We start from the raw sequence: 26715 nt of genomic DNA on the forward strand, positions 1-26715 counted from the left end.
CTGTACCTGGATCTTATACACAACCCAGCTAGAAAATTGGATAAGGTCAGAAAGAAGTATCTGAAATGATTTGTTTATTAATATATAAGAACCTTGGCAACACAGCAGAAGAACCAAGATGATTGACTTTGGCAAGCACATAGAGTTTACAGGTTAGCAGAAACATGGTGAAGTAGCAGGCAAGGATGGAGTAGAAACACTGCAATGCATGCATTGATCAGGCAAGGCAGGGAAAAAAGTAAATGTGACTGTGAAATAACATTTTATATTTATACGAGACTATGAAATGCAAAAACAAATTATTGGGGTCCAAGTACTGTGAAGTCTGTGTTCTTTTGTCTTTATTTTTATCTTACATAATTCTAGTTCAAAAGAAAAAAGCCTTGAGAAATTGAGCATTTGCACAGGAGCTTATGCACTAAACAAAGAGGAGGCAGATTTGTACACCTTTTATCTTAAAGAACTTCTATCTGGAACTTGTTTCCAAAAGAAAAATGAAAGATAGTCAAGAAAAACTTCAAGTACAACCATGTGAACTCAGAAGGTAAATGAAGCTAAGTGTGAAGCATGCAAGAGGAGGAAGAGAGGGCAAGGAAAGAAGAACTAGTAAACAAAAATGCCCTTCCAAAGGTCAAAAACTTAAAGTGAGTTAGACTCTATATACAGCGGTGGGTACTTTAGTTACCTAGAGAATTCAAAGAGATGAAGTGGGCAAAAGGAGCCACGAGGACAGAATGGTTATTAAAGATTATCATCTTTGCACTGCATGCCAAAACAATACTTATCCTAATTTTTTGGTAAAAAGGACAGAGTAGAAATTGGGCAAAAGCAGTCTGGCTAAGGGAAAGTAACGTGTGGAAGTGAGTATTGCTTAGCCCAACGAGTGTCAGCAGGAGGTGACAGCTATACACTGACCCTCACTCAGCATCTTATTCCTGAAGCACCCTCTTGTTCGCATCCTATTTTGGACATAAAAGCAGGGTCCAGAGAGTCTTTTTCCAAAAGCCTTAGCTCAGGCCAGAGGCTGCGCATGTGGGAGGATTCATAACCTTTACCACACTTGAGATCTTTGTGCTCCTTTCATGGTGTGGCAGCAGGAAAAGCATAGATGATCCCACGACCAAGCAAGGATTCACAGCTAGCAGTAGGAAAGCATTCATGCTGTTGTAGAAGGGTTTTAGTGCCACCTCTGCAACACTGCACATTACGCAGGTAACCCATTTCTGAGAAAGGTGAATCTGAAGCTGGAGAAAGCTTTAGAAATGCTCCTTAGAATGAGCAAAGGGCTCAACAGCCTATTTGAGGAGAAAAGACTAAGAGATTTTTCGTTAGCCTAACGGAATTCAAGTAAGCCAAATATATAAAGAGGCTAAACTCTGAGGCTGGAAAAGATGGGAGTAATATTGACTTAAATTCACTTAAATTCAGGCTGTGAATTAGAAGCATGCTGTTATCCATTGGAGGAATAAGCCTTTTGGGAAGTTGTACTTGCAGAGCAAGAAATCTGGGTGGTTTTAAAACGGAGGCTAGAAAGTTTATGAGCAAGATTTTATGTCATATAGCCTGTGGCAGCATAGGATTGAGTTTGATGAGGCAGAAGGATCCTTTAGTCCCACATTCTAATGACAGTCTCACAGTGTATTTAAGAATGTGAAATTGTGCTTGTGTACATTTTTGTTTGCTTCCAAATTCCATCCAAAAGCAGCTTGATTAAAAAAAATACACAAATAATAGCCTAATCATGTGGTAAATGAGAAGCATCGTTCGCCATTTCCTAGAATGGAGAATAAAAAGATATATAGAATTAATAATCTGAATAAATGCATGTGTAAGCAGATGTGCTTTGGTGTGCGCGTATGTACGTGTTTCATGATCAAAGCTGATAATAGCCACCCACTGAGAAAGAACCTTTCTTTCAGAAGATAATTCTTGGTTTTCTTTTCTGGATCATCAGTTTAAATGCCTCTGTGACCCTGTTAGAGCCATCTTGAACCTAAAGAACAAAATCCAGGCATCCTGTTTAGCAGACACAATTCTGAGCATTAAGTAACATTTTTTTTATTATTATTATTTTTTTAAACCCTCTTTAATCTCTACTAATAAATATTCTTTCTCTAGAAGCAAAACTGTTTTACAACCCTTGGGTTGGTTTACTTCTGCATGTTTTTAATAGTCAATATGACTTGTAAATGCTTTGCATTTGTTTTACAGCATGCATATACTTCATTTTAATGACTTTACTGGTTAATTTGACAATTGATCAATTAAACCTTGTTAGGTATGTAGGATTAAAATGGGCTGAATTTGAGTGTTGATATGAACCCTCCTTTTTGTTATCAGAAAATTAAGGGTTTTTGGCCACAAATTGTGTGCCAGGACTTTTTCACAAAATCAGATAGAGCTCTTGGTTGTTTCTAAGTAATACTGAACCCCAAAAGATAAAATATACGAAGAAAAATAATATGTCCTAATATTCTACATCTATATATGATTAATAGTAAAATCTCAGGCAATTTTTTAAATATAAATGTGACAAATATTGAAGGGTATACTTTTTTTAATTAGCTGATATCAAGTTTTGAAAGTGCTGATATGTGTGTTGTAAGGAGTAACTCTAAGTGGATTTTTTGCAGAAGATCTTCCTACCTGTAGAGTTTAATTCCACTTTTCGCTTAACTAAATTTACTATTCCAAATAAGTCACTGCCATAGTGAAACAAAGACACATTGATTTAAGAATACTGAAAGCCCAATGTCTACTGTTCTCTTTGCTTTTCCATTCTACATTAAGGGAATCTTAAAAAAAAAAAAAAAAAAAAAAGGCTCTGTCTACTAAGTCTACTAGAGCCAGGACTTCAGCACACCTTAATATTTTATACTGCTGGTGATAGTATTGACTCCACAAGGCAGCGTAACATAATGTTTTCTAAGATACATTTCTATTGCCATCCGCTTGCCCCCCCCCCCAAATTATATATATACTTCATCTCTTCCTGCATGTTATAGTTATTAGGCCCTCAAATCTAAAAGGGGTCTTTTCAAGGAGTGTAGAATTTACCAGACTAGAAAGCCACGCTTTGATACGAGCCTAATATCAACGACAGAATGTCCAGGACCAGGACCAGATTGTCCAGGATCCTTTGTATTGATTTATATTTTTAGGGTAAAGAACCTGTGCTTTGTCAATTTGAAGGGCTTGAAGAAGGTGGCATGATTTCCTGGAGTAAAAGGAGCTCTTTGGTTGTTACACTTCAGCAGGAAGAGAAAGCTCCATTCTGTGTTGCATCATGCAAGATAGAGACATTGGTTGAATTCTCTTTGCAGGAATTGGTTCTGATGGAAGGTGCTGAAGATGAGGCACAAACTAATCTGTTTAGATTCCAAGATGAGTTACGGATTGCTAGAAGTTGAGAAAAAAATGTGACTTGAAATTGAATTTTACATGATGCTAGTTACATGATGTAAGTGGAAGAAAACAACCCTCTACGTTGCACCTCCCTTTAATTTTTGCAGAGATGCTCTTTTTGTTTTTGAGAGAGTGCAAAACAATGAGTTTGGGGAAATGCAACTCTATGCAACTTGATCAAGCATCCTCACATTGACTAATAACAGCAATCTGTCATACAAACATATCAAAATAATTGGCTGTGCTTCATTGGTAATGTTGATCAGACTGCATAGCAGTGCCTTCTGTCATGAAAATGATGTACAGTAAGTGTGCAGATGTTATTTACAGTGACCTACTAATTCTTCTTGAATGAAGGACTGTATTTCTTCTCGCATATGGAAATCTTAGCTGTTTTTAAAATGAGTGCTGTTCACTCTCAACCAAAGTATTTAGAGAAATAAGTAGTTAATTAAAATGTCTGGTGCTATGGCTCTATTTGAAGCTTAGTAGTCACAAAATTTTCATTGAGCCTGATAGGAATGAAGGAAAACATTACTGTTGTCAAAAGGAGAAATGTTGTGTGGTATGCAGAACACCAAATTTTCCCTTTAGGGGGTATTCTTAGGTAAGTGTGTGGTAGTTCTCCTCCCCTTACATTAGAACAATCTTGCCAAATTTGTTTACTTTATATTCAGAAGAATGATCACACTGTTTTTCTTGAATGAATGCAGTCTAGTGAAATATAAAACATTTTTTTTAATGGATTCAGGTACTAGCTTTCTGAGTTGACTGTCGTATTCAAAATACTATCTGAAAGCTGTAGTGTTGAATATCATCTGCATTTCATGCACAAAAAAATTGGAAAGAATTAGAGTGTCTAGGGAGTGAAAGTACTGATTTCTTGTAAAATATTTAGCAGTGTAAGAGAATTTTTTCTAAAGTTTATGCAAAAAATGTATTAAATGACGGTATCATCTTTCACTTACTGATAATACAACTTGATAGGAAGAACAACTTTTGCTTTAAATCTGCTGCAAAAAAAATTTCCTCTGTGAATCTCCAGTGTGTTTCATTTGAATGAAAAAAAAAATAGGCAAATCACATACTTCCTCTGTTTTGGTGTTTTTATTTTTACTTGATGCATCTGTAATTCTGGAGAGCTAATTTTTTGACTTTCCAAAGGAAGCAAAAACTTTGATGGCTAAAATGAGAATGCAGAGTAGACGATGATAGAGAGGTTTTTATGCTAACTTCTATTCTGGAAAAGTCAAGGTCGGATGTGTTTTAGTAATTCAAATATAGAAAGAACAAATGTTTTTTGCTGTGTTGCCCTTTAAAGGGGTAAGTGTTTGCCGTAAGTAGTTGTTTATCCAGTTTCGACTACCTTGCCTCCTGGTGTCGTGTAGGCTACCTTATAGGAGCTTATTCTGCAGGTTCTGCAACGCACAGCAGGAGTAGTCATTTGTTAGGTATTCGAATTGACAGGATGGAGAGAGGCCACAACCCAGGTCTGTGCTGAGGCCACAACCCAGGTCTGGAGAAGGGATGCCTAATTTGCAACGAATAGTAAAACTAGAGTGTGGTTTCCAGATGCCACAGCTGGATAACTCATACTTAGGCAGAAATGGAGGAAAAGGTGTGGGGGAGCTGTTGTTTGTTTAAGGGAAAACTGTTAAGAGTCAGAACATGGTGTCACTAAAAGCACCAAAGGTCTTCTCTCACCAGAGAAAGGCTGCTTTGTGTATCACGCATCACACACACACACACACGTGGTTAATGTGTATTGCTGTGTATTGCTCTTCTCCATTTTCTGTGTCTGGCTGCTACGGTTGCCTTTAAAGAAAGATCAGGAAGGAGATGTGGCACTGGGCATTGCATGAGGTAGGGGTCTACAAGTATATAATGCCTATGTGCAAGAGGCATATTGATGAATAAATGAATGTTCAGAGAATATCAGGAGAACCCCCCAGCGGGGATCTGTGTGCTGTGGCAGTTTTCCCCTGGAAAGAAGCAAAAGGCTTGAAAAAAGGCTTGAAAAATGTTTTAATTAACCTGGACACAGCCCTTGAGAGTATATTGTAGAAAATCCATCCCCTTAGAAAGATGGACAGCATGACTGAAAAGGTCAGGTTAATCTCCCTGTTTTATGATCTCATTAGTGTATTAATCACTTTCTCACAGAAAATCCAGCTCTGGAAAGTGTTTTCTTTGTTAGCCGTAGCCTCTTAGCTTCAGAAATGCCTGACAGACCTTAATAAATGGTTTAAAGGGCAGGCCCTGCTGTGCGTGACTGCAGGGAGGCGTCCAAGGGCTTGAGGAAGGCCTGGCGTGGAGGAGGTGGGTGCGCTGGGCCCACTCGCGCCCGGGGCCTCCTGGGCTGGGGCCTGCCCGGCGCCCAGGGCCAGCGGCAGCAGGTAGGGCTGCCCAGACTGCAGGAGCCCCCGCGCAGGCGCCGAGGGTCTCGGGTGGAGATCCTGGGCTGCGCTTCGTGGCAGGCAGGTATGGAGCCAGCTTGTGCGCTCCAAATGGGTGATACTCAGCCCGTCTGCAAGGGCAGCAAGGCGTGTGATCTGCACACGTGTGGATCTGCTTAGACTCAGTCAAATCACTAATCTGGGTGGGGGAATTGTGTGATCATCCCTTACTGCCCCCCAAAAATAAATAAAATATTGCCCCTTGAAAGCCCTGCTAGCCCTGCTGAGCTTCTGACATCTCCTCTTAGGGAGATTTTTGAAATTGCAAGCTCTTTTTTTTAAATCTCTGATAAAAATGGAGAAGCAAGCCTTCATGTCCTTTTCTCTCTTTTCTCCCCTTTTCTCCCCCTTTCCCCCTTTTTCCTTCTCCCCCTTTGCCCCCCTTTCTCCCTTTTTTCTTATTTTCTTTTTTCTTTTCTTTTTTTTTTCTCTAACAGCACTATTTTAAAACAGAGGATGGAGAGAGTGAAGGGAAGCAAAAAAGGAAAAGTGACTGTTAGAATAGGGTCTTACAGAAAAAGTTATATTGCTCCTTCCCATCTCCAGCACTGATGTCAGTGAAAGGTAAGTCAGGTTCGTACAGCAGTTGTGTTAACCTGTACAACTGATGGGATGTTCCTGGGCCTGATGCTTTGTCTCAACGACAGTCTACGGAAGGACTAGTTTTGCTTCCTCAAGACACAGCCTTGCACGTTCCTGGCAGTCCGTAGGCCACAGTGTCTTCAAGTGTGCAAAGCTGACAGTTTCGTATCTTAGGGTAGTTTGCAACTTTGCCGTATTTTTTCCTGCAAATAAACTCTTTGTACCAACAGCTTTTTTTTGCGACTCTGCCCTGGCTGGTTTGTTACCCTTTAAAAAAACAGGCTTTAATATATATCCAGAAAATAAACCCAGATGATTTCCAGTATACCAGCTAATCAAGCACTTTTAGAGATGAAGACTCAATGCTTATTCAACAACTTCACGTTTAAATTAAGAGTAATTGAACCCTTACACTCTTCAAAAATACAGCAACTATGTGAATATAGGGTGTGGATTTTGATCTTCTGCCTCAGTTATGTGGAAATAGAGCAACTATCCAGAATTTCACTTGGAAATGTATTCATACTGAGTGGAACACTCACTAGTAATGAAGTCAGAACTGCTCTGCTGGGCACTAGTTTAATTTTCCTCAGCTTTCCCGTATGTCTATCCAAATGTCAGCATGTCACTTACTTGTGTTCAGGGCTCAGTGATCTTTGGCAGAAAAGAATTGTAAAGCTAGGCTTCTTTTTTTTTTTTTTTTTTTTTTTTTAATTTCTGTTATTTTCCTTACAGTATCACTTGTTGAAACATAGAGCAATTTAATTTTTGTTTGAAATTGGAATGTTTGTTCGCTGTCCTATTCAAAGATTAGACATCTGAGAAAATCTGTTCAGTCTTTATCATTCTTGGACTCATCTAAGTTCAGGTCACTGCAGATCACTGGATAAATAAATAGCAATGTGCCCCTTGGCATTGACATTCTTTATATCATTCTGTTTAAGGAGCTTCTGTTTAAGGAGAAGCTGGGTATTTGCTTCAACTTCTTTCCGAAAAGTAACATTTGGGGGGAGGGCAGGGAGGGGCTGTTTTTTGCCTATAGTTAGCATGGACTATGCATGGGATGTTTAACATCATAGTCAACTTCACTCTGAATTGCTGCTGTTTCTGATGTCCTGGAGGCAGATAAACAGGAATTAGACTTTCTGATACAACAGTGATGGAGATACCAAGTTTCTAGCCATATAGAAGTGTCAGTCAGAAAAAATAACGGGGGAAAAATGAGTTATCCAGCCATATACCTGTACAAGTTAAAACTTAATACAGAGGTTTAAAGCAAGAGGCTGTTCAGAAAGGAAAACTAACAAGCGTTTGGAGGTAACCAATGCCCTTCCTAAAGAACCAATCTTGGCTCTAATCTCTTGCTATTTTTGTTAATGTGACGGTACAGGAAGGAAGAATGAGCTAATGAATTCCATTGATAGCACAAATTTTGGAGGTTTTCTCCATATAATGGAGGATATTTCTCTATTCAATTTGCTGTCTGTAGGTAATTAAACTCTTTGAATCCCTTTGCACACTTTTTGCGTGTGTAGACAGATTCTCCCCCACCCCAAATACCATTTTTGTGAGCCTGGTATACATTTGAATCTTATTCTCTATTAATTCGGTGCTGTGGTTGATATCTGAGTTGCAGCTCTCTTCTCACAAACCAAGTTCTTTTCAGAGTAATTGCTCACATCTGAAACTGGCAGATACTCCCATGTAAATCCTGTCTGAGTATAAAAGAGAGCTAAGAGGTACTGACCATGTGCATTTTCATATGCCCAGTGATTAGAGTTGTCTTGCAGAGGGTTTTACACCTTGGAGTTCAACATCCCTTTGGTATTTTATTTGCACTTTCAGTGTGAGATTGCTTTTGGATTCTTGGCTCCTGGGAAGAGATTATATGTAGACAGCATTTAGGATGACTAAAATTTGTCAGCCCAGACTCTTGAAAAGACCCTAGTATAAGCCTTGCTTTTGTGTTCCACGCTTCCCATACCTTGGGAATTGGTGATTAGTTTGAAACGTGAAGGCAGTTCGAATACAGTGTCTGCCTATTAACTTTAGTTCTTTAGAGCATTTGTCTTCCCACGCGATATAAAGCTGAAGCTGTTAACCTGGAGACCTTTTAATTAAAAAAAAAAAAAAAAAAAGTTTCTGGGAACATTACTGTGCATAAGCTGTTGTGGGATTTGAAATTCAGACAGTCTCACTCTATCTGTCTCCCCTCCCCACGACCTCATAAAAGATGACCCAAATTGTTGAATTTTGAGGAACAGTTCATTTCCCTTTTTTTTTTTTCTCATCTTTGCAGAGTATGGGATTTGTAGCTGGGATAGCTTTTATTTTTCTGCTTTATTTCAGGAAAGTGCTTGGTTCCTATTTGTATTCTGGCATTGGTGCCAAGTGCCAAAGATAAGTGTTAGTTCTACGTGACTGTTAGTTTACGCTTGCGCACTTCCATATTTTAATGAAATTTAAAAGCACAATTACAGTGTGTCAGAGACATTGTGGTATTTTCAGTCTTGGTGCCAAGTGCCCTCAACTGAAACACTATAGACTCATGGACATCCCTGGGTAGTGGCTCGTGCTGTCCCTCATCAGTGACCTGTGTTTCCCTTCTGTCCGAGACTGTTTCTGTTCCAAAGCCCTTGTTTCCCCTACGTGAGTTGTGTTGTCTCTTTATTCCTAAATGCACACATATGTAACAGTAATTTCTGTTTACGCACAACTTCCCAAGAAAAGCAAGGTAGTCCTATTATTAGGTTGGGATCCAAAAGCGATTGATCAGCTTGGCAGGCAAAAGGTTTTCACAGTAGTGATTATAGAGCAAGTCTGACCCCTAGTTAGAGCTCCTCTCTCTGAACCATTGTTTTTCAGACAAGGAAGACCACACAAGGGAAATTGCAGAGACGATCCAAGAATAGCAGGTGGCTGTCACCACTGTGCTGTGCTCAGTTTTAATCATCAGATTGGAGAAATAACGTCTGGGTTGTGCAGGGATGTACAAATCTATTTTTACTGTTTAATGCCAGAAACTAGAGATTTGGCTGGTGTATATGAGATATGCAACTCCTGACATGTCTTCTGCCTTCCTGTCCCCACACAACATTCTTACCTTTCCCCTTGGTTATTCAAAAGTTTTTTAAAATTTTGGCAGCTTTCTGATAAGGCTATTGGAATGATATTACATTTTTTTGTCTGGTGGGAGAATGTCTAATCTATTTGTTTTCATTCACCAAAGTATATTTATTAATAGATCCAAAGAATTTTCTCCAATACAGACAGTTAATGTGAATTTATGCAGGAAACGTGGTGTCAGTTGGACTGTGTGGTTTTCGTCTTTTCTCTCTTTTTTTGGAGGGGAGGGCAGGGAGATGCTGATTGATGTTGGTTATTTTGTTTGGTTTTCTGCTTTTCAGTATGTGATAGGTGGCAAAGAAGGTATCTGGGTTTTCTTTGATATTGGTCTGTGCGGACACAGAGACTCATATTTTGTTCATTTATAGTAATTCTCACTGTTTCATGAGAAACAGACTTATCTGTTTTTTTCAAAAAGGCAGCAACCTAATTAATACAGAGGAACTCTTTCATTGCTGTTATCTCAATGTCAAATACATAGTATAAAAAAAGCTATCCTCCATCAGAAGCCACATGCTGCCTCATTAAAAACAAAAAGAGGAAACATTTATTTACTTTGGAAGAAAAAAAAAACTCCATATCAAAATAGAAATGGAGGAAGGGAGGAGAGGCTGCAGCTGTTGCAGTCAAAGTTTCAACTTCAGAGTTCTTTTTTAATGCTTGTCAAATTTGACAAGTTCATGTAGCTTCTGGTTTGTGGAGGTGTGCATATATTTACATATAGTTACTGATTTTGTTTCATGTCAGCAGACAATTCTTGTTTAATAAATCAAGTGGTGTTATACATAGTTAGAAAGAAATGATGGTCAGAACCTGACATCCTGTGTTCGTTTTTTTAATAATGGGGTTTTCACTTGAGTATGGTCTTCAGTTATTTGGTTTCCAGTGCACACACTTCATCATGATTAATAAAATGCTTTAGTTAATTTGAGTGGCAGTGTCGCTTAATGTGCAATTGGACAAGTCAAGCCACGCCGGAGCTAAGGGCCAAGCAATCTGTGTAGTATTAACATTGCGTCGATGCCAAGCCTTTAGCCAGAGCTTGAGTCAAAAAAAATTGAAGGAAAATGTATTTCACTTGATTATATATTTTTGGCCAGTTAAATATCCCAAATCATTTTCTCATTTTCACCAATTACGCTCATTGGTTTTGTTCTCTAATATAAAATTTAGAAGGCAGTTCATATAATTAAACTGATCCAAAAACAAACTATTCAACAGTTGTTGTTCAGGAGTATTTGAAACTCCCAAAATGCAGAAGGATTTCCCTGATGATTTTCCCTGCTGGTTTGTAATTCATACAGATTCACCAACTCCACAGCTTAGTCTGCAGTATGGTTTTGTCCCTACTTACTAAATCATCTCCACTAACTTAGGGACTATGGAAATGTATGCATTTTTAGGCCTATAAGTTGCCCAAGCGAAATATTCCCGTTCTCTCTTTCTCCCTCTGTTTCTCCCTTTTTCCAATCTGATGCTTTAATATATTTTCAAAAAACTCACAAGTCATTTTAGTCAGGGGCAGAAACTCTAGTTGGAGGCCTGTGGTGTCCCCCAGGGCTCAGTACTGGGTCTAGTGTTGTTCAGCTTCTCCATCAGTGACGTGGAGGAGGGGGCAGAGCAGGGCCTCAGCAAGTGCACTCGTGATGCTGGGACAAGTGGCTGATGGAGCTGTGCTGTCATTGAGAGGGACCTGGACGGGCTGCAGAGTTGGGTGGAAAGGAACCTCATGAAGTTCAGCAAAGGCGAGTGCAGGGTCCTGCCCCTAGTGAGGAGTAACTGCAGGCACCAAGAGAGGCTGGGAGTTGACCTGATGGAAAGCAGCTTTGCAGTGAAGGATCTAGGAGTCCTGGTGGACAGGTTGACCATGTCAGCAACGTTGCCTTGTGGCCTAGAAGGCCAGTAGTATCCTGGGATGCATTAGGCAAAGTGTTGCCAGCAAATCGAGGAAGGTGATCCTCCCTTGTATTCAGCCCTGGTAAGGCCACATCCGGATGTGCTGTGTCCAGATGTGGCTGGTTAGAGGACAGCTGAGGGAAAGTGTTCAGAAGTTCAACTTAACTTATTCCACTTTAAACTTAGCTGTTTATGTGTGCTGTGGTTTTGAGTGGCTCTATAAACTTTTAACTTCTGACTGGGTGTTTTTCCTGTGTCTGGCATCAGCATTATGTATATACCTACCTGTATCTGCATTAAGGTTCCTGCTTCCTAGCTGAGCCTCAGTCCAGTAGGTGAACACAGGCTGGACTGGATGTCATTGGTGTCACTTTCAGTGAGCACAGTGAGACACAGGCTTCAGAAGAGACTCTAATGCCTTGCCGTAGTGGGGTGTTGGAGATAGAAAACATTCTAATTTGCACTTTATCACAATTATATCCTCACGTTCATAATGATTAGAGAAAGAACAAACATTTATTTTCTTTTAAAAAGAGATTAATAAGGACATGGAGGAGTGAACATCTACATGCTGCTTTCTTCAAACGCACAACATGCTGTGATGCATAATATTTCTAAAAATGGGAGACGCACTGAGATGTTGGGATTGATGTTTCAGTGCCTGTCTGATTTCAGTGTCTGTCTGAAATATAGGGTTCAATAATCCTATTATGTGTGTCTGGCACACTCCTCCTTCTTTAGCAATGAGGCTCCTATAACTGCTCTAGTGAGACAGAACAGCCAAAGCCTAATTCTGTGGTGTCTCATCCTGTCATTCAGCAAAGTTATATCCTCATCAGATGCAATCTATTGTTTTCTTTCCTGCTGTGTGGTATTGATTTTTCTAACCTTTCTTAATGTTAAATTTGCTTGGCTTTTTAACTTTCTTACCAAAGGTTAATGCTATTGAGTTGAGCAGGTATCTATAAAACTGCAAGCATTATTGCCTATCTTGCAATTATTACAGTGTCCTTTGATTAAATCCTGGTTGCACTGGTAAGTTCTGTGACTTGAAGATTTTTCTGTCGTTTGTGAATAATATAGCAAAGGTTGAGAAGAACTGCAGTTGAATCGCTGCCCAAATCTGTGAGATACCATGGTTTGAAACACTAGATTTGATATGTCAGGAGCAACAGATTTATCAAAAAACCTCTTACCGCAGACAAACATGAACCATACAGGCATTCCAGCAAGGTCGTCATGTGCTTGCAAGCACATGTGGGAAGATCCAAGGGCTGCTGCCTGTAATCTGCCCTGGTATGTTCTTCCCAGCCAGTTTCTTTAACATCACAGCAGCAGGAACAGAGCTAGTAATGGCTATTAATTCCAGAACTGTTGATGGCAGAAAGCAGATGGGGTATCGCAGTTTAATTTGAAGGTTTTGGTGGCTTGCACATGGATAATCTGTCAGTGTTTTCCAGTATGATCTCCAGTGGGACTTGCCTAAAGTGTCAAAACTGCAGACAGTGAGTGAATGGTTTCAGGCTACTGCTGTTAAGCTAGGAGCCATTTTTTGCTGCTGCTCTCACAGCGTCATCGTGGTATCAGTATCACAGGCAGGTGTCACACAGCCTGTCCTTGTAGCAGTGCATCCCAGCTGTCTTCAGGAGCTGTGGCTTGTCACCTACAAGGCCCTCCAGACACCGTGTTGAAGCTGTCTCTCCCCACCAGTGCCTCACAGTTGCTCTGTGATATTTTTCTCATGCAAGAACATGTTGAGAAGCTAGACAAGGGCTAACCTCAAGCAAAATGCTGTTCGCAGTAGAAAGCGTGAAATAAAAGCTGTTGCACATCCTCACTTAGGAAACCTCAGAGAGTTGAGTAAGTTCAGTCTTCCTGGGTGGGGGTACCGAATTGCCGTCTGTGGTTGCCAAAAGCTGACTATCCAAGGAGGCGATCGGGCTTGTTAGGGATTGCAGGAATGCATATTTCAAAAGTACGGAGTGGAGGTCTAAATCTATTATTTATAAATCAATACCTATAAATGACTGACTTTGCCAGCACTGAGGAGCCAAGAAATGATCCTGGCACAAGATAAAAGACCGCCCTTTTTTACTGTTAATTTAAGAGCTGGCAAATCAGGTACTGTCTTATCTCCCGTGCTCAGCAGTACCTGTCCTTGCCATTGATTTAGTCTTCATGTGCCATGTGTTCAAAGGCTGTTTGTGAAAGTCTGGGGAGATTCTGTTTATCTGTAGTTTCTCAAAGCTTGGTCTCTTTGCTGCTATTATTGACAGTTTTGAGGCTGCCTGAAAACACTCTATTCTTACTGTTGGAAGCATCTTTCCATTTAGAGTGGGCCTTGATTAACAAATTTCCTTTGGTAGTTTTCAGTCCTCTCTGTTATAGAAACAAATTTGCTTTGTTTCTATGTGTGTTCTGGCTGAGCAGGGCAGCATTTTGGTGATAATGTATGTCTTCCAATTGGAGACTCATTACATTGTTGCTTGCAATCCACTAAATGCTCTCCATATTGCCAATCTGGGAAATTGTGTCTTCTGTATCTTTGTTCTCATCACTAAGATAGATGCAGTCTGACTGAGGATTTTTTGATTTAACAAAGTAATGTAGTTTATACACATATGCACACATGCAAAAATTCTATACTCTCTTTTTTGTTTATTTATTGTATCAGTTATTACTGTGTATTGCAGGAACATAAAATATGTCAGATAAAGACAAAGCTATGAAGCTTTTAAGGGTACCTCAAAGTGGTAAAAAAGGGAACCTCTAAATCCAGCTTGTGTGATTCTTATTATAATTTATGATACCGCATGGATATTTTTATCCTTGAAACCAACTTGAATGGCGATTTTATGTGGTAGATGTACTTCACTTTTGCTTACTCAGCACTTTATCAGAGGTTTGAGAATTGCTTTAGCTCTCAGTTAAGAAGTGTAAACTGTTTTTGTCCACTTGAACATGCTCTAATTCATATTGCTGCACTGCAAGAAGGTTGTTATTGTATCACTGCAAATTAACTAACACAACTGTACTAGTTTCAGGAAGCTTGACATCTTTACATCATGTTTCAATGCATATAGCAAAAATGTAATAACCTGTAGAACCAAAGAAGGCAGATAGTCATTTTCCTAGAACAGAAGTTACTTACTACTCATCATGTAAAAATTTGTCAGTCCAGCAGAGCATCATAAAACATCCAAAACAACAAATGTACTTTTCTGGGTTTGGGAAATCTAATCCTGTGCCTTTCTAACACCTGTTTCTTTATAATTTATCCATCTAGGACTTAGAGTCTTCAGGTTTTCCAAGGATAATAGTCTTTCATTAATTCTGCATCTCCATGTGAAGACTTTAGAAGTTGTTAACTCAATTGTTAACTGTTAATAACCAAAGTTCTTGGAATTGAAAGATGACAAATGTTTTACTTTTCTTTCTGTTTTATTGCTCCCTGACTAGGGATGTGAGTTCATAGAGACGATGGATCAGGAATCCACCGACTTCACCAAGTGCCTTCATATACTGCAAAAAAAGATAGAAAAGAACGGTCTCCAGGTAAAAGCACCTGCTGCTTTGTTAGTAATTACTCTTCTTTTTGGTATACTTAGGTTTATGTTTCACGTTTGTACTGAAATAAAACATTTTCGGTCATCTTGCTGTTCTGAGGTTTTCCACAGCACACCTTGTAAACACTGTTGCTTCTACTGAAAGGAATTGCCCACTGTGCCAATGAACAAACATTGGCTTTCTTAAAAGGCAGCTTGTTATTGATTTCTGTTAGGGAACTAGCCAAAGTACTGCAGAGCTGTTGTGGCTGATGCTCAAAGCAAGAGTCCCACTTTGGCATGTAAACATGTTGTCAAGTCTTGGCATACTGAGCCTTGATGTTCATCTCTCCTTCTTCTCTCCCAAAGGTGAGATGGGAGGGAAGGGATCTTATCCTGCCAACATTACATATGGCGAGCAAACTCCTTCTGCAGAAGGTTCACCTAGAATCAAAGGGAACCTTTGCGGAGCAAGCAATGGACTAAACTTCAAAGGAGCCATATGGAGTCTTCAGCTGTTCATTTCCTTGGAAAGGTGGAAAAGGAAGTATTCCCCCTTTGATACTTTTTTTTTTTTGGGGGGGCAGCTACCTGCTTAGCCTCTGAGAGATGTAAATTTAAAATTGATTTGGCACAGGAATTTTGATTTGGCACAGGAATTTTTGACATGAAGAATCAGTGGCAGATATGGTCTTGGCATTGTTGCCTTTTCCTCCTTGTAGAGTGTCCCTTTCCTAAGGGATGAACCTCCCTTCTGTGGAGGGCTGAGTCTCTTTTCTTTGCCTGGGGATGAAAGGAATTGAGAAGAAGCATTTGCTGCATTCTCTTAACAACAGTGAGGACAAAAGCCTCACAAGAGAACAAAGGCAGAAACACAAAATGTAAGGAGGTGGATAAACCTCATCTTTTCCCATTTTCATTGTAGCAGGATAGGAAGATTGTCTGACTTCCTGATGACTTGCTTTCCAATGAGGCAGCAAGAGTTGGAAATGCCCTTGTCCGCTCCTCTGATCAAGGAGACACATAATTAAACAGTTTTTGCTTAAGCTATTTTGGAATGTCTTGGTCTTCTAAAAGTGACGCATGTTCATAGGAAACTTCAAAATGCTGTCCTGTAGTACCATCTTCATTTGTTTCTCCATTCTCCACCCTCAGTATATACTGTTTTTTGTCAATTCTCTTAATTTTTCTCTATTAGTATGGACAAGATGGGAAGGTTTCTCCATGTCGCGGTATATCCATATCACAGTGCTCCTGATTGTTTGGCTGTGAGCCACAAGCTCCCTGTTTGGCAGTTAGGATGTGAGGGGGTTGGCTTTTCCCTTTCTGCAGTTTATTATTATGAGAGCACACATGGCTTCCTTACTACCTAGGACAGGAGTGTTAACGATTGCTGTTGGAACAGATGAGATTTGTTTTGGCTATGACAACCAAGGTGTTTCCCCTCTTAAAAGAGTTAGACTAACAGAAGATTTTCCTGGCTTCATTTTATTGCCAGATCATATCTATTGCAATAGAGGGAATTATTTTTTAAGGTATCACAAGAGATTTTAACACTGCATGATTAAAATGAGACCACTGGGAACTTGACATCTACAGATATGTTTCAGGAAGGAGCAGTGTATTTGTAAGTTTTTGAATTTTTTGAATCTCTCCTAGGCAAAGCTACATGTTAAGTTGAGTAAAGGATATTGTACTCTAATCTCTGATGAGCACAAACTTAATTGTAATTGCAGTAATTGTATAGAACTCATGCCAGTGCATTAAACCTAAAATTTCTGTTATATTTTCATGCTATTACATGTAATAAGTAGTTGGGGTACCTGCTTTAAATACAATGTAGTTTTTTGTAGAGAAGCAAAAAACAAAATAGTTTTTTTTATAAACATAAATACCATGTTTAGTACATGCTAAACGTTGTTTATTGTTTATGATGTCTGTTCCTTAAAATATAGTAAGATGCCATCTTGGTTAAGTAAATTCATGCAGGCTAAATAAGAATACCTTTCTGTTTTCACCCTGCTGCATTTTCAACCATAAGAGATTTCAAGAAGTTAATGATTCAGCTTCAGCAAATGATATCAGAAGAATAAGCAACTAGAGTCATAATCTGTGCTATGACTGTATAAATTATTTGTTTTGGTTCAGACACACTAAATAAATTCATTAGTACAAGATATGTCCCACTGTTGCATACTTTGCTGTCTGGTCCCTTGATAACATAGAGATTTTGAGCAATTGCAAAATTACACTGACCTTAATTTATGGATGAAACCACTTGGCTTTTCTGAAACTCCAGCCATTTTAAATACCTAAATCTGCATTGTCTAATTTTAGGCATACTTTTTGAAAACATTTTGGCATAGAAGAGGTCAAATGGTAGGTAAACAGACTGTTGAAGCCCCTTTAGAGGAGAGAAGAAAGCTGACATTTAATTCTGTAGTCACCTAGGAAGTACATGCAGCACAGGAGAAAGGAAGCTACAGGGTCTGAACACCTCAAGTGGAGAGAGAAGGATTTCTTCATTTGCATTTCTGTTCTTGTCCTTCCCGAAGTACAAATTTGCATGTTTCCATGTGGATATTTTTGTTTTCCTTCAGAACAAATATCATTAAAACTTCTATTATACCTAAGAGTATTAACTAGGTGGAAGATGTCTTCCTGGTTCCCAGAAATATATATATATACACATATATATATGTCTCTAAGTTTTATTTTATTCTCTCTTGTCTGGTTTATCCAGAGCACTAGTCAAAAAGGAATATGTCAAAGAGACACTACAAATCTATTTCTCTATGATTTACAGCTGATATTACTAAACAAGGGAAGTATTCCTTTAGTATCTCAAATATATTTTGATTTTGTGGCCATGCTCTGTTTCTTGCTCTTTCTCGGTAGCAATATGTTAAGCTAGGAAATTAATTAGACTCGGTATATGCTCCCATTCTATAATCTTGTGACGTAGTTTGTCTGGATGAAGTTCAACTTAGAGGAGCCAGAGTATTTGAAAGAGGTGTTCCTCGATTGGCTAGAGAATAAATTATTCCTTATCTACTGCACCAGCAGATAAACTTTGGCTTTTATCTGTCAGTCACCTCAGTGAAAGTTCTGTGTCAGGGAGGTGTTGAGCTCACTTGAAAGCATGGGGTGATATTTTGTTCCAAAGGAATTAAATTTATGCAATCCTCTCTTCCATCTCTCTGCATCTCCCTCCTCCTCCTTTGCCTTCTTGCTCACCAAAATAGTTTTTGAACAAATAAGTTTTGAACAGAGGAATAGAATCTTGAAAGATAATTATGTCCCACAGATTTCTTGGATGCAGTCACTTGGGTGGGAGGAAAGGTGAGTGAGAAGTTTGGTCCCCCCACTGAAGAGAAGGTTTTAAAGTCAGTTTATATTCTGCTAGTTAAGGCAAAGGCCTTGGAAATGCCTTTAGCATGGGGAAAGGTATTAGAATTGACAGTCAGCTATGGGAGAGAAATCTGGAGAAATGACGTCTAGTTAGTTCTTGAACTACTTTTTGGGTATCAATACTAACTTTATCTTCTGGAAAAAAAAATGCTAGGTTCACAATTGCTTTTTCCTTAAGTCTTAAAAAAAAATCATAGAATAGATTCTGAATCCTCAGGGTCATTGTTTTCTGATTTACATTGCTTACTGGGGTATCACATTTTGCTTGCCTAGCCAAATCACGCGGAAAGTAGGATTTGGGTCATTTTGTGGTTTCTGAGGCACCTAGTTACATATATTTATAATTGCATACTACAGTGAATGTCAGCAATACCTGTTGGTTTTGCAATCTAGACTCAGTTCTACTTTTCTCTCCTCACAGCCATAATTCATTCGTAAATTGAATTGTATTGGGTAGGTGAAGGAGTGAAGTACCATCAAAAGCATGGGACTCCTGAAGTTGGTTTCCAGCTTAAGGGCTGTTAGGTGTTTCTCATGCCCCTTCTGCATGACTGTGAGTATGTATGTATGAACACACATGCGCACTTGCATGTGTATGTACCTGCTCAGAGATTTTCTGGCCGTATGCCTTCTTGGTTCTGTGCACTACCTTTCTGTGTGCTATAGCTCTGCCTGCATTGCTGGCATGTGTTTCATTTACATTGTTTATGATCTATTGAACACTTAGATATGCACATTTTGCTTTACTGCTTTAATCACTATTTTATGTCTTGTGCAGTTATTTGAGGGCTTCCTTACTTCAATACAAGACCTTCAAGTAACCTTATTTACAGTAATTTGTCTCCAAAACTACTTTCTGGTCTTAATTTTCTCTCATCCAACATAAGTTATTTCGAGAAACCATTCAAACTTGGAGAATGACAGACTTAAAATATTGCTCATTTAGAGATCAATATATCTTGCATTAAAAGGGAAGATTATCTCCATGTTGCAAATCAAAAAACAGAAGTGCCTTACCCAGTCTCCCAGCATGCAAATGGTACCACTGAGAATGGTCTTTCAATTTCCAAATCCTAATCAAATGTCCCTGGTCTGACTCATAGGCAACTCAATCCAGTTAGAAGTGTAAGTCTGTTGATTAACTACACAACTTCAAGGAGAATCTTCCTAACATAACAGTAGATTTAAGCCATTACCCTTATCTCAGAGGTACAAACTCTGCTTTCTTTAACTGTTTCTTCTAAAATACTGTTTAGTCTTAAAACTAAGCTCTGGGACTTTTCATTTAACTTCATTATCTTTTCTGCTTAAATACGTTAGAGCGGCTCATTTGCTTATATGGGCTGAAAATGCAAAAAAAAAAAAAAAGAAAAAAAAAGAAACAGTCCTCTCAGTGGGTTAATATTAGTGTGTTTAGTTTGATAAAAAGATCAGCACTAATATGAAAAGGTAAAGAAATCCAAACCAACTCTTCTTAAAAATCCTCTGCCATAAAGTATATTATATTAACATTTGCATTTTAAAATCATATTTTAAAGATTCAGTCAATCAGCAATCTCAGATACTACCTCTTCTAGGTGAATGCAATTTTTTTTTCCCTGCTACCTTTTTAAAGAAGGAAGAAATTAGTCCACTATCTGCTAAGAGAGACTAACAGAACGTTAGTGAAGCAGTGTATTTGAGGTGCTAAGAAGAAGATAGAGAAGTGCAGCTGATGTACTAACTTCTGCTATGCAGTGTTTGAAGAGTATGTTAAACTGGCAGGTTTTCTTGATTAAAAAAAATGAAAGGAAAAGAAAAAGAGAATCCTGACGGGAAACAGAAGAGACCGTAATAAGTAGCTCTAATGATTTAGGAGATTAGAATTTCTCACAGAAGCACAGAATAGATGAGATTGGGAAGGATCTGGAGATCATCTCTGGTCTGCCAGCGAGAGCAGGTTACCCAGAACCTGGGCAGATTCAAAAATCCAGACAGATTTGTAAGTCCATGCTCACTACTCTTGATGACCTTCTCATCCTTCGCATGTCACATGGAAATGATATTTGGGATTAAATGTTCCATCACCTTCCCAGCAATTAGGTGAGGCTGACAAGCCTGTAGTTTTCTTGAATGTGAGGGTAACACTGGCTTTCTTCCAGTCCCAGTCCTGCTCCAGCCTTTCAAACATAACTGATAGCGGCCTCACAGTGATGCTGGCCATCTCCCTCTGCATCCCTTAGGGTGCCTGGACTCATGTAAGTCCTGTTCACTTAAGCGTTCCCTAACCCAGTCCTCCTCCATCAGTGTCATCTTCTCTCCAGGCTTCCCCTCTGGTCTCTCTTGGAGCCCTCTTCCCTTGTGAAATTCCATTCCTATCCCATGACATTCTTTTAAGCAGCTGAGCCTTCCTGATTCTTTATCAGCTACAAGAGGAGTGAGCCTATTCCATAGTTGTCCCACATCTTTTAAATTCCGTAACTGTTTTACAAAGAAAAATCTCCTGTAGAAAGAGCCCAATTGTTAAAAAGTACCTGGAGCTGTTTGGCTTAACTTGGGTTTTATCTGGCAGTTGAGGGTATTTCTGATGATGTGACATTTTTGTAACAGTTAGTGTATCAGATACTGACTGCAGTTCTGCTGATTGCATTTGTGGTTGTACATTTCATGCAGGAATGTCAATTGTTTTTCATTTCTGAATACCTTAGGGTACCTAAACCAGAGGTGGGAACGGTTGTTAAAGGAAAGCCAAAGAATGGGTTCTTTGCTTTTAGCAGGATTTGGAAGCTGGGAGGGAATTGGTTACCAAAAATGAGGGGAAATAAAGTTTGGAAGATACCAGACCTGTCATTGGTCTGGACTGTGAAGCTTTTTTTGAACGCTGAAGTTTTGACTGTATCTCAAACCTCCATTTAGGAGAAGGGGTGAGAATAAACTGATTCAGATTTTGTGGCACCATGTCTAATATACTGTACTACTGCTGATAGTAGACTTTTTCTTCTTAATGTCTCACTGGAGAAGAGAAAGTGCAAATGAGAGGTATTGTAGAACTTAAATTGACGTAATGAAAAGGTTACTGTACTGTCAAGTGCTATCTCAAAAGATTTTCTTAAGTTAATGGTAGTAATCTTCTTAATAAGCTTTTCATGCCTGAAACAACTGGATCTAAAGTATTTTCTTTCTAATTCCCTTTTTTAAAATATGCATTTCCTAATAACTGCCAGCAGGAGTAAATCCTTCTTGTAGAGTATACAGACACATCCTTCAGTGCTGATTATTTTGACTTTGAAGGTGGACTTGAATATTAAAGAGTGTAATATATAAATCATCCTTCCTGCCATGGGATTACTGCAAGACTTCCCATTTTAGAAGTACGTTAAGATACATTTCTATGAGGATCCTCTTTAGAGGATCAGAACTTTGCAGTTCCTAGGCAGAAACACCCTAATCTGGCTTGAAATGAATATACAATCTACTTGGGCCTCTCTAGCTGTAGATATCAAGGCACTCTGGGTATCTTAGGAATCTCTGTTAGAAAAATATCCTTTTCAAATAGGTGTCTGCAAGAAAATCGCTCCATGCATTTTCAAATTTTATTGTGTAATCCATGTATAGCTTATTGATGCTTGTATTTGGTCTATGAAGATAAAAAGAAAGGCAGAGGAAGTTAGGTTGAGATTTTTCTAGAGACTTTTTCTTATTTGGGAAAAAAAAATCATCCATCATATCAAGCTTAGGGAATGATGTCTCTAGTATAGTTAAATTTACTTTCAAAGCACGGAAGGAAATGTAAGGGATAGTGGCTTCTTATCCTGTTTTCTGTCATAAGATTGTTTATTTCTCCCTCCAGCAAACTCTTCTTTTACTCCCTCCTTGCAAATGATTTACCAGCCTAAAATGACCATACCTAAGCCTTTCTCACAGGGAGTTTTAGCTTGGAGAAGAGAAGGTTGAGAAAGAGACCTTATCAATATGTTCAAATACCTGAGGGGAGAATGTGAAGAGAATGAGACCAAACTCTGCTCGGTGGTGGCCAGCGACAGGACGAGGGGTAATGGGTACAAGCTGAAACACGGGAAGTTCCATCTCCATGTGAGGAAGAACCTCTTTACTGCGAGGGTGACAGAGCCCTGGAACAGGCTGCCCAGAGAGGTTGTGGAGGCTCCTTCTCTGGAGATCTTCAAACCCCGCCTGGATGCCACCCTGTTCCGCATGCTCTAGGTGTCCCTGCTGGAGCAGGGGGCTTGGACTGGATGATCTCTAGAGGTCCCTTCCAACCTCAACCACTCTGTGATTCTGAGTTTTGTCTGAGTTATAGACAAAATAAGAGCATCACAGTTGGATCCAGCTGGAATTAAAACATGATTTTTTTAAAAAAAAAAAAAAAGGTTTATTTGGGCAGTTAGCGGATTGATACCCTCATTAACGAGACCATTAAGGCTTCTAATAAGGAAGCAAAGGTTTCAAGTAGCTACCATTTTGTTATTTTAGTCAAGAAGTAAATAAATTTGAAACTGAAAACTTGAGGTTACTGCACATGCCTGATTATTATTCCTGTTCTAACAGCCAGTTTTGTCCAATTTATAACTATTTTTGATTGGAGAAATATTTTTTTCCCCACCAAATATTTTAATCTGTCAAGGCTCTTCTGCCTTGCAGTAGCACAGCTAATTTAGCTTCCCTGAAAATAGCTATTGCTGATGCAACTCTCTCCATGCTGGGAAACTGGTTGAGCTACATTAATATGCCTTTATTCTGAAAACAGTGTTGTGCTTGTGTTGACAGAGTCTTGGAGACAGATCCTGTAGCAGGAAATCTTGGAACAGGCATGAGTTTTGACGTCAGAAATTTCTCTGCAGGCTGAAGACCAAGACTCAGTTTGTGTTCATAAATTATCTGAGATGATGTTTTTCTACTTATGACATGAATGCTATGGTGCTAGGAAGTGTCCTATTCGACAGTTAAGAGTATTTGTATAAAATACTTCTCAGTTAATGGGATGTAATTTTATTTTTCTAATTAAGCATATTAAGAAAGATTGTACTAGCGCAGCAAATTTTAACTGCAGATTGTAATAGTCAGTATGTCTTTTGCACCTAAAATGTGATTTCTTATTCTTAAATTGGGATTCTTGTCAAAAGTGAATGATGATTTTGTGGCTATCAGTGAGATCATTTTTAAAAATACCTTTAGTGATTTTCCACATCCTTAAGTGCAGAACTGCCTACAGAGAAAACACCTGCATGAACTTCATAAACAGCAGTGATCTGGCTTCTCAGTCAGCAATAAATGAGCAAATTAACTCTTTTCCATGGCTTTTTTTTCTGTGCTTAAGGAAAATTTTTAAGCCTAACTAGTGTATATAAGAACATTTGTTTACAGGATTTGTTTTTGTTCACTGTCATGAAACCTTTCCTCATTTGTAACATTGTGTAGGCCTTTGAATAGTGAAGAAATATGGTGGAATTGTAAGGTCAGTCAAATCTTTTGAAGTTTTTACAGGTATTTATCTTTTTTTTGCTTAAAAAAAGAGTATCAAAAAGGGAAAAATAGCATGTGGTTGCAAAGAGCCAGTTCTCTTGCAGCAGAACTTGTTTTAAACAGCTACCTCTTAGTTTAGCTTTGCCACTGTTTGGAGGAGACTCGGGGGATGGTCTCACCAACTTAAAGAACCTATTGAGTGTCCGTTTAAACAACTGAACCACAAAGCACTGAAAACTTAAAGATCAGTATTTTTTCGAATTAAATATATGCATAAAATGTTTATAGCATCACAAGTGCCTCCAGTTTAAGGAAATCATGATACATTTGCTCCTTAGTGTATGGCTGCATTTATATGGTCTAGATGACAGTGTGGGAAAATAAAATGGGTTCCGTAATGGATATTTGCCGACATTATTCACGTTACATTTAGCATACCTGCCAGAAGTACTGACTATACCCTGAAAAGGAAACATTGGCATCCACAGTACTAACCTACCTCCTTCCATATTAGTGTATCTCCAGCCTCTTAGAAACAAGAATATAAATCATGGACTTCCTTCTGCAAATCTTTACACCTGTCAGACAAGCAGTACTGCCCAAGTACTCGGTGAAATCATTTGCAGGAGGAACCATTTGCAGTATAGGGCCTGAGAGACAAGGGAAGAATTTTGTCTTTAGTTTCAGGTCCTGTATCTGCCCCTTGAGTCTAATAGGACAGGCTATTATCCCCTTGTTCATCATGAAGATTAATGGTCAGACTGACTGCAAATATTACTGCTCAGTTGGGACTTACCAGGAGATCTTTAGACCTGTGTGAACCTGAGTTTAAACTTTTTAAATAGCAGAGCTAATGTCTCTTCCTCATTGGACACAAATAACTCTCTCTCCATTATCTCCCCTGCAATGTTACTATAACAGAACAAGAATGCGCTATAGCACAGCATTATTTATGGTTCCCCTTATACAAACTTCATTGCTAAAGGTTAAAGTATGCAAGGAGAGAGCCGGTGCCTAGCTAGCCTGAGCCATTACCTCTTGCTCAGATGAAGCAGGAAAAGTGTCACTCTTCAATGGAAACTGTGATTTTTATTTATATGAATTTCTTACAACTTTTTTTTTTTAACCCTTTTAAAAATATTTGTTTTTCCCTTAAAGATTTGGCATATGTATAGTATTACATAGAGGAAGCAAAAATATGCAGAAACTTAAAAAAAAAAAAAGATTCCTTTGATTTCAAAAGTTTCATTAAAAAGTCTCCTCTTTCTATAGTGTTCAAGTTGGCTTTGTTTATTCACACAAGTATAGACACCTGGGGACTCCTGGCAGAGCATTCCGTGTAGCAAACTTGTTCTACAGGACACCTGACTGCCTGATTTAAATACCACACACCGGTTTAGTTCTCCTTTGTTAACTTTATAGGATCCTGGACTCAGGTCTGATGAGGAGCTGAAAGAAAAACAAGATGGTGTGACGCCAAATGAAACGGAGCTTTTTGGTGGCAAAGGAAGAGAAGGCTACTGTAACATGGGGATTGGTCTCAGCCTTCTACATAAGTAGAAATAATAATTACTGTCTGAAAGGCAGATCTCAGAGGGTTGTGATCGAGGCAGAAAATCTAGTTGGAGGCCTGTAGCTAGTGGTGTCCCCCAGGGCTCAGCATTGGGCCTAGTGTTGTTCAGCTTCTTCATCAGTGACCTGGAGGAAGGGACAGAGCAGGGCCTCAGCAAGTGCACTCATGATATGGAACTGGGACAAGTGGCTGATAGAGCTGTGCTGTCATTGCGAGGGACCTGGACAATGTGTCCCTGTGGCCAAGAAAGCCATTGGTTTCCTGGGGTGCATGAGGAGTGTTGCCAGCAGCTTGAGGGATGTGATTCTCCCCCCCTCTTCAGCTCTGGGGAGGCCACATCTGGAGTGCTGTGTCCAGTTGTGGGCTCCCCAGTTCAAGAGGGACATGGAGCTACTGGAGAGAGTCCAGCGCAGGGCTCCTAGGATGATGAAGGGACTGCAGCAACTCTCGTATGAGAAAAGTCTGGGAGATCTGAGTCTGTTCAGCCTAAAAAAGGGAAAGCTGAGAAGGAGAACTTATCCGTGTGTATAAATACCTTAGGGAAGGGTGCCAAGAAGATGTGGCCAGACTGTTTTCAGTTGCCCAGTGACAGGACAAGAGGTAAAAGGCACAAACTGAGACATGGGAAGTTCTGCCTGAATATGAGGACAAGCTTCCTTAGTGTGAGGGTGACAGGCACTGAAATAGGTTGCCTGCAGAGATTGTGGAGTCTCCATTCTTGGACATATCCAAAAGACACTTAGACGTGTTCCTGTGCAGTGTGTTCTTGGTGACCTTGCTTGAGTGGGGGATTGGGCAGAGATCCCTTCCAACCTCAACCCTTCTGTGATTCAGTGATAATGGATGAGTTAAGAAGTGAGCTTTATCAGTTGGAATAAGTAGAGATTGTAAAAGAGGGTCTGTTTTTCAACAGCCTCTAAAATGTAAGATAATTTTTCAGGGCTTACAAAGGTGCCCGTGTTCTATTGAGCTGTGCTGGGGTAGGTACCGTTGGTAGGCTAGTAGGCAGAAGTTGAAGCGTGGCTGTGACCCATAAGGTCCCTATAGCTGGGGACACTCCTGTGTGAGAACATCTCTCCACCAACACTGGGCGGCAGGAGCTGCAGTCCATGCAGCGGGCGAAGAGCATCCCTGTGCTCTCCTGCAGTGCAGGCCTGGCCTATCTAAGTTCAGCAGCTGAGAGTGGGGGCACTTAGTGGCTCTGCACGAGGGGAGGCAGCAGGTTTTTCTTTTTCTTTAATACGGGCTTCCATTTAGCTAT

At 39.4% G+C, this 26715-nt stretch overlaps 1 protein-coding gene across 3 annotated transcripts in view; it reads left to right on the forward strand.

The window, feature by feature from the left end:
* The window catches only part of TPK1 (thiamin pyrophosphokinase 1), a 264754-nt gene that overhangs the window by 135548 nt on the left and 102491 nt on the right, over positions 1-26715 (forward strand). For 2 of the 3 annotated variants that reach the window (XM_088520866.1, XM_088520868.1), the window contains exon 5: positions 14925-15020. The exons of the other annotated variant lie outside the window; for it this stretch is intronic. In XM_088520866.1, coding sequence (XP_088376992.1) covers positions 14925-15020 — 96 coding nt within the window. The remainder of the gene's footprint in view (positions 1-14924; positions 15021-26715) is intronic. 3 annotated transcript variants of the gene reach the window in all.

This window comes from Tinamus guttatus, unplaced genomic scaffold (genome assembly GCF_059628265.1).
Source record: "Tinamus guttatus ecotype Peru unplaced genomic scaffold, ASM5962826v1 Tinamus_guttatus_pri_ptg000104l, whole genome shotgun sequence".
Lineage (NCBI taxonomy): Eukaryota > Metazoa > Chordata > Aves > Tinamiformes > Tinamidae > Tinamus > Tinamus guttatus.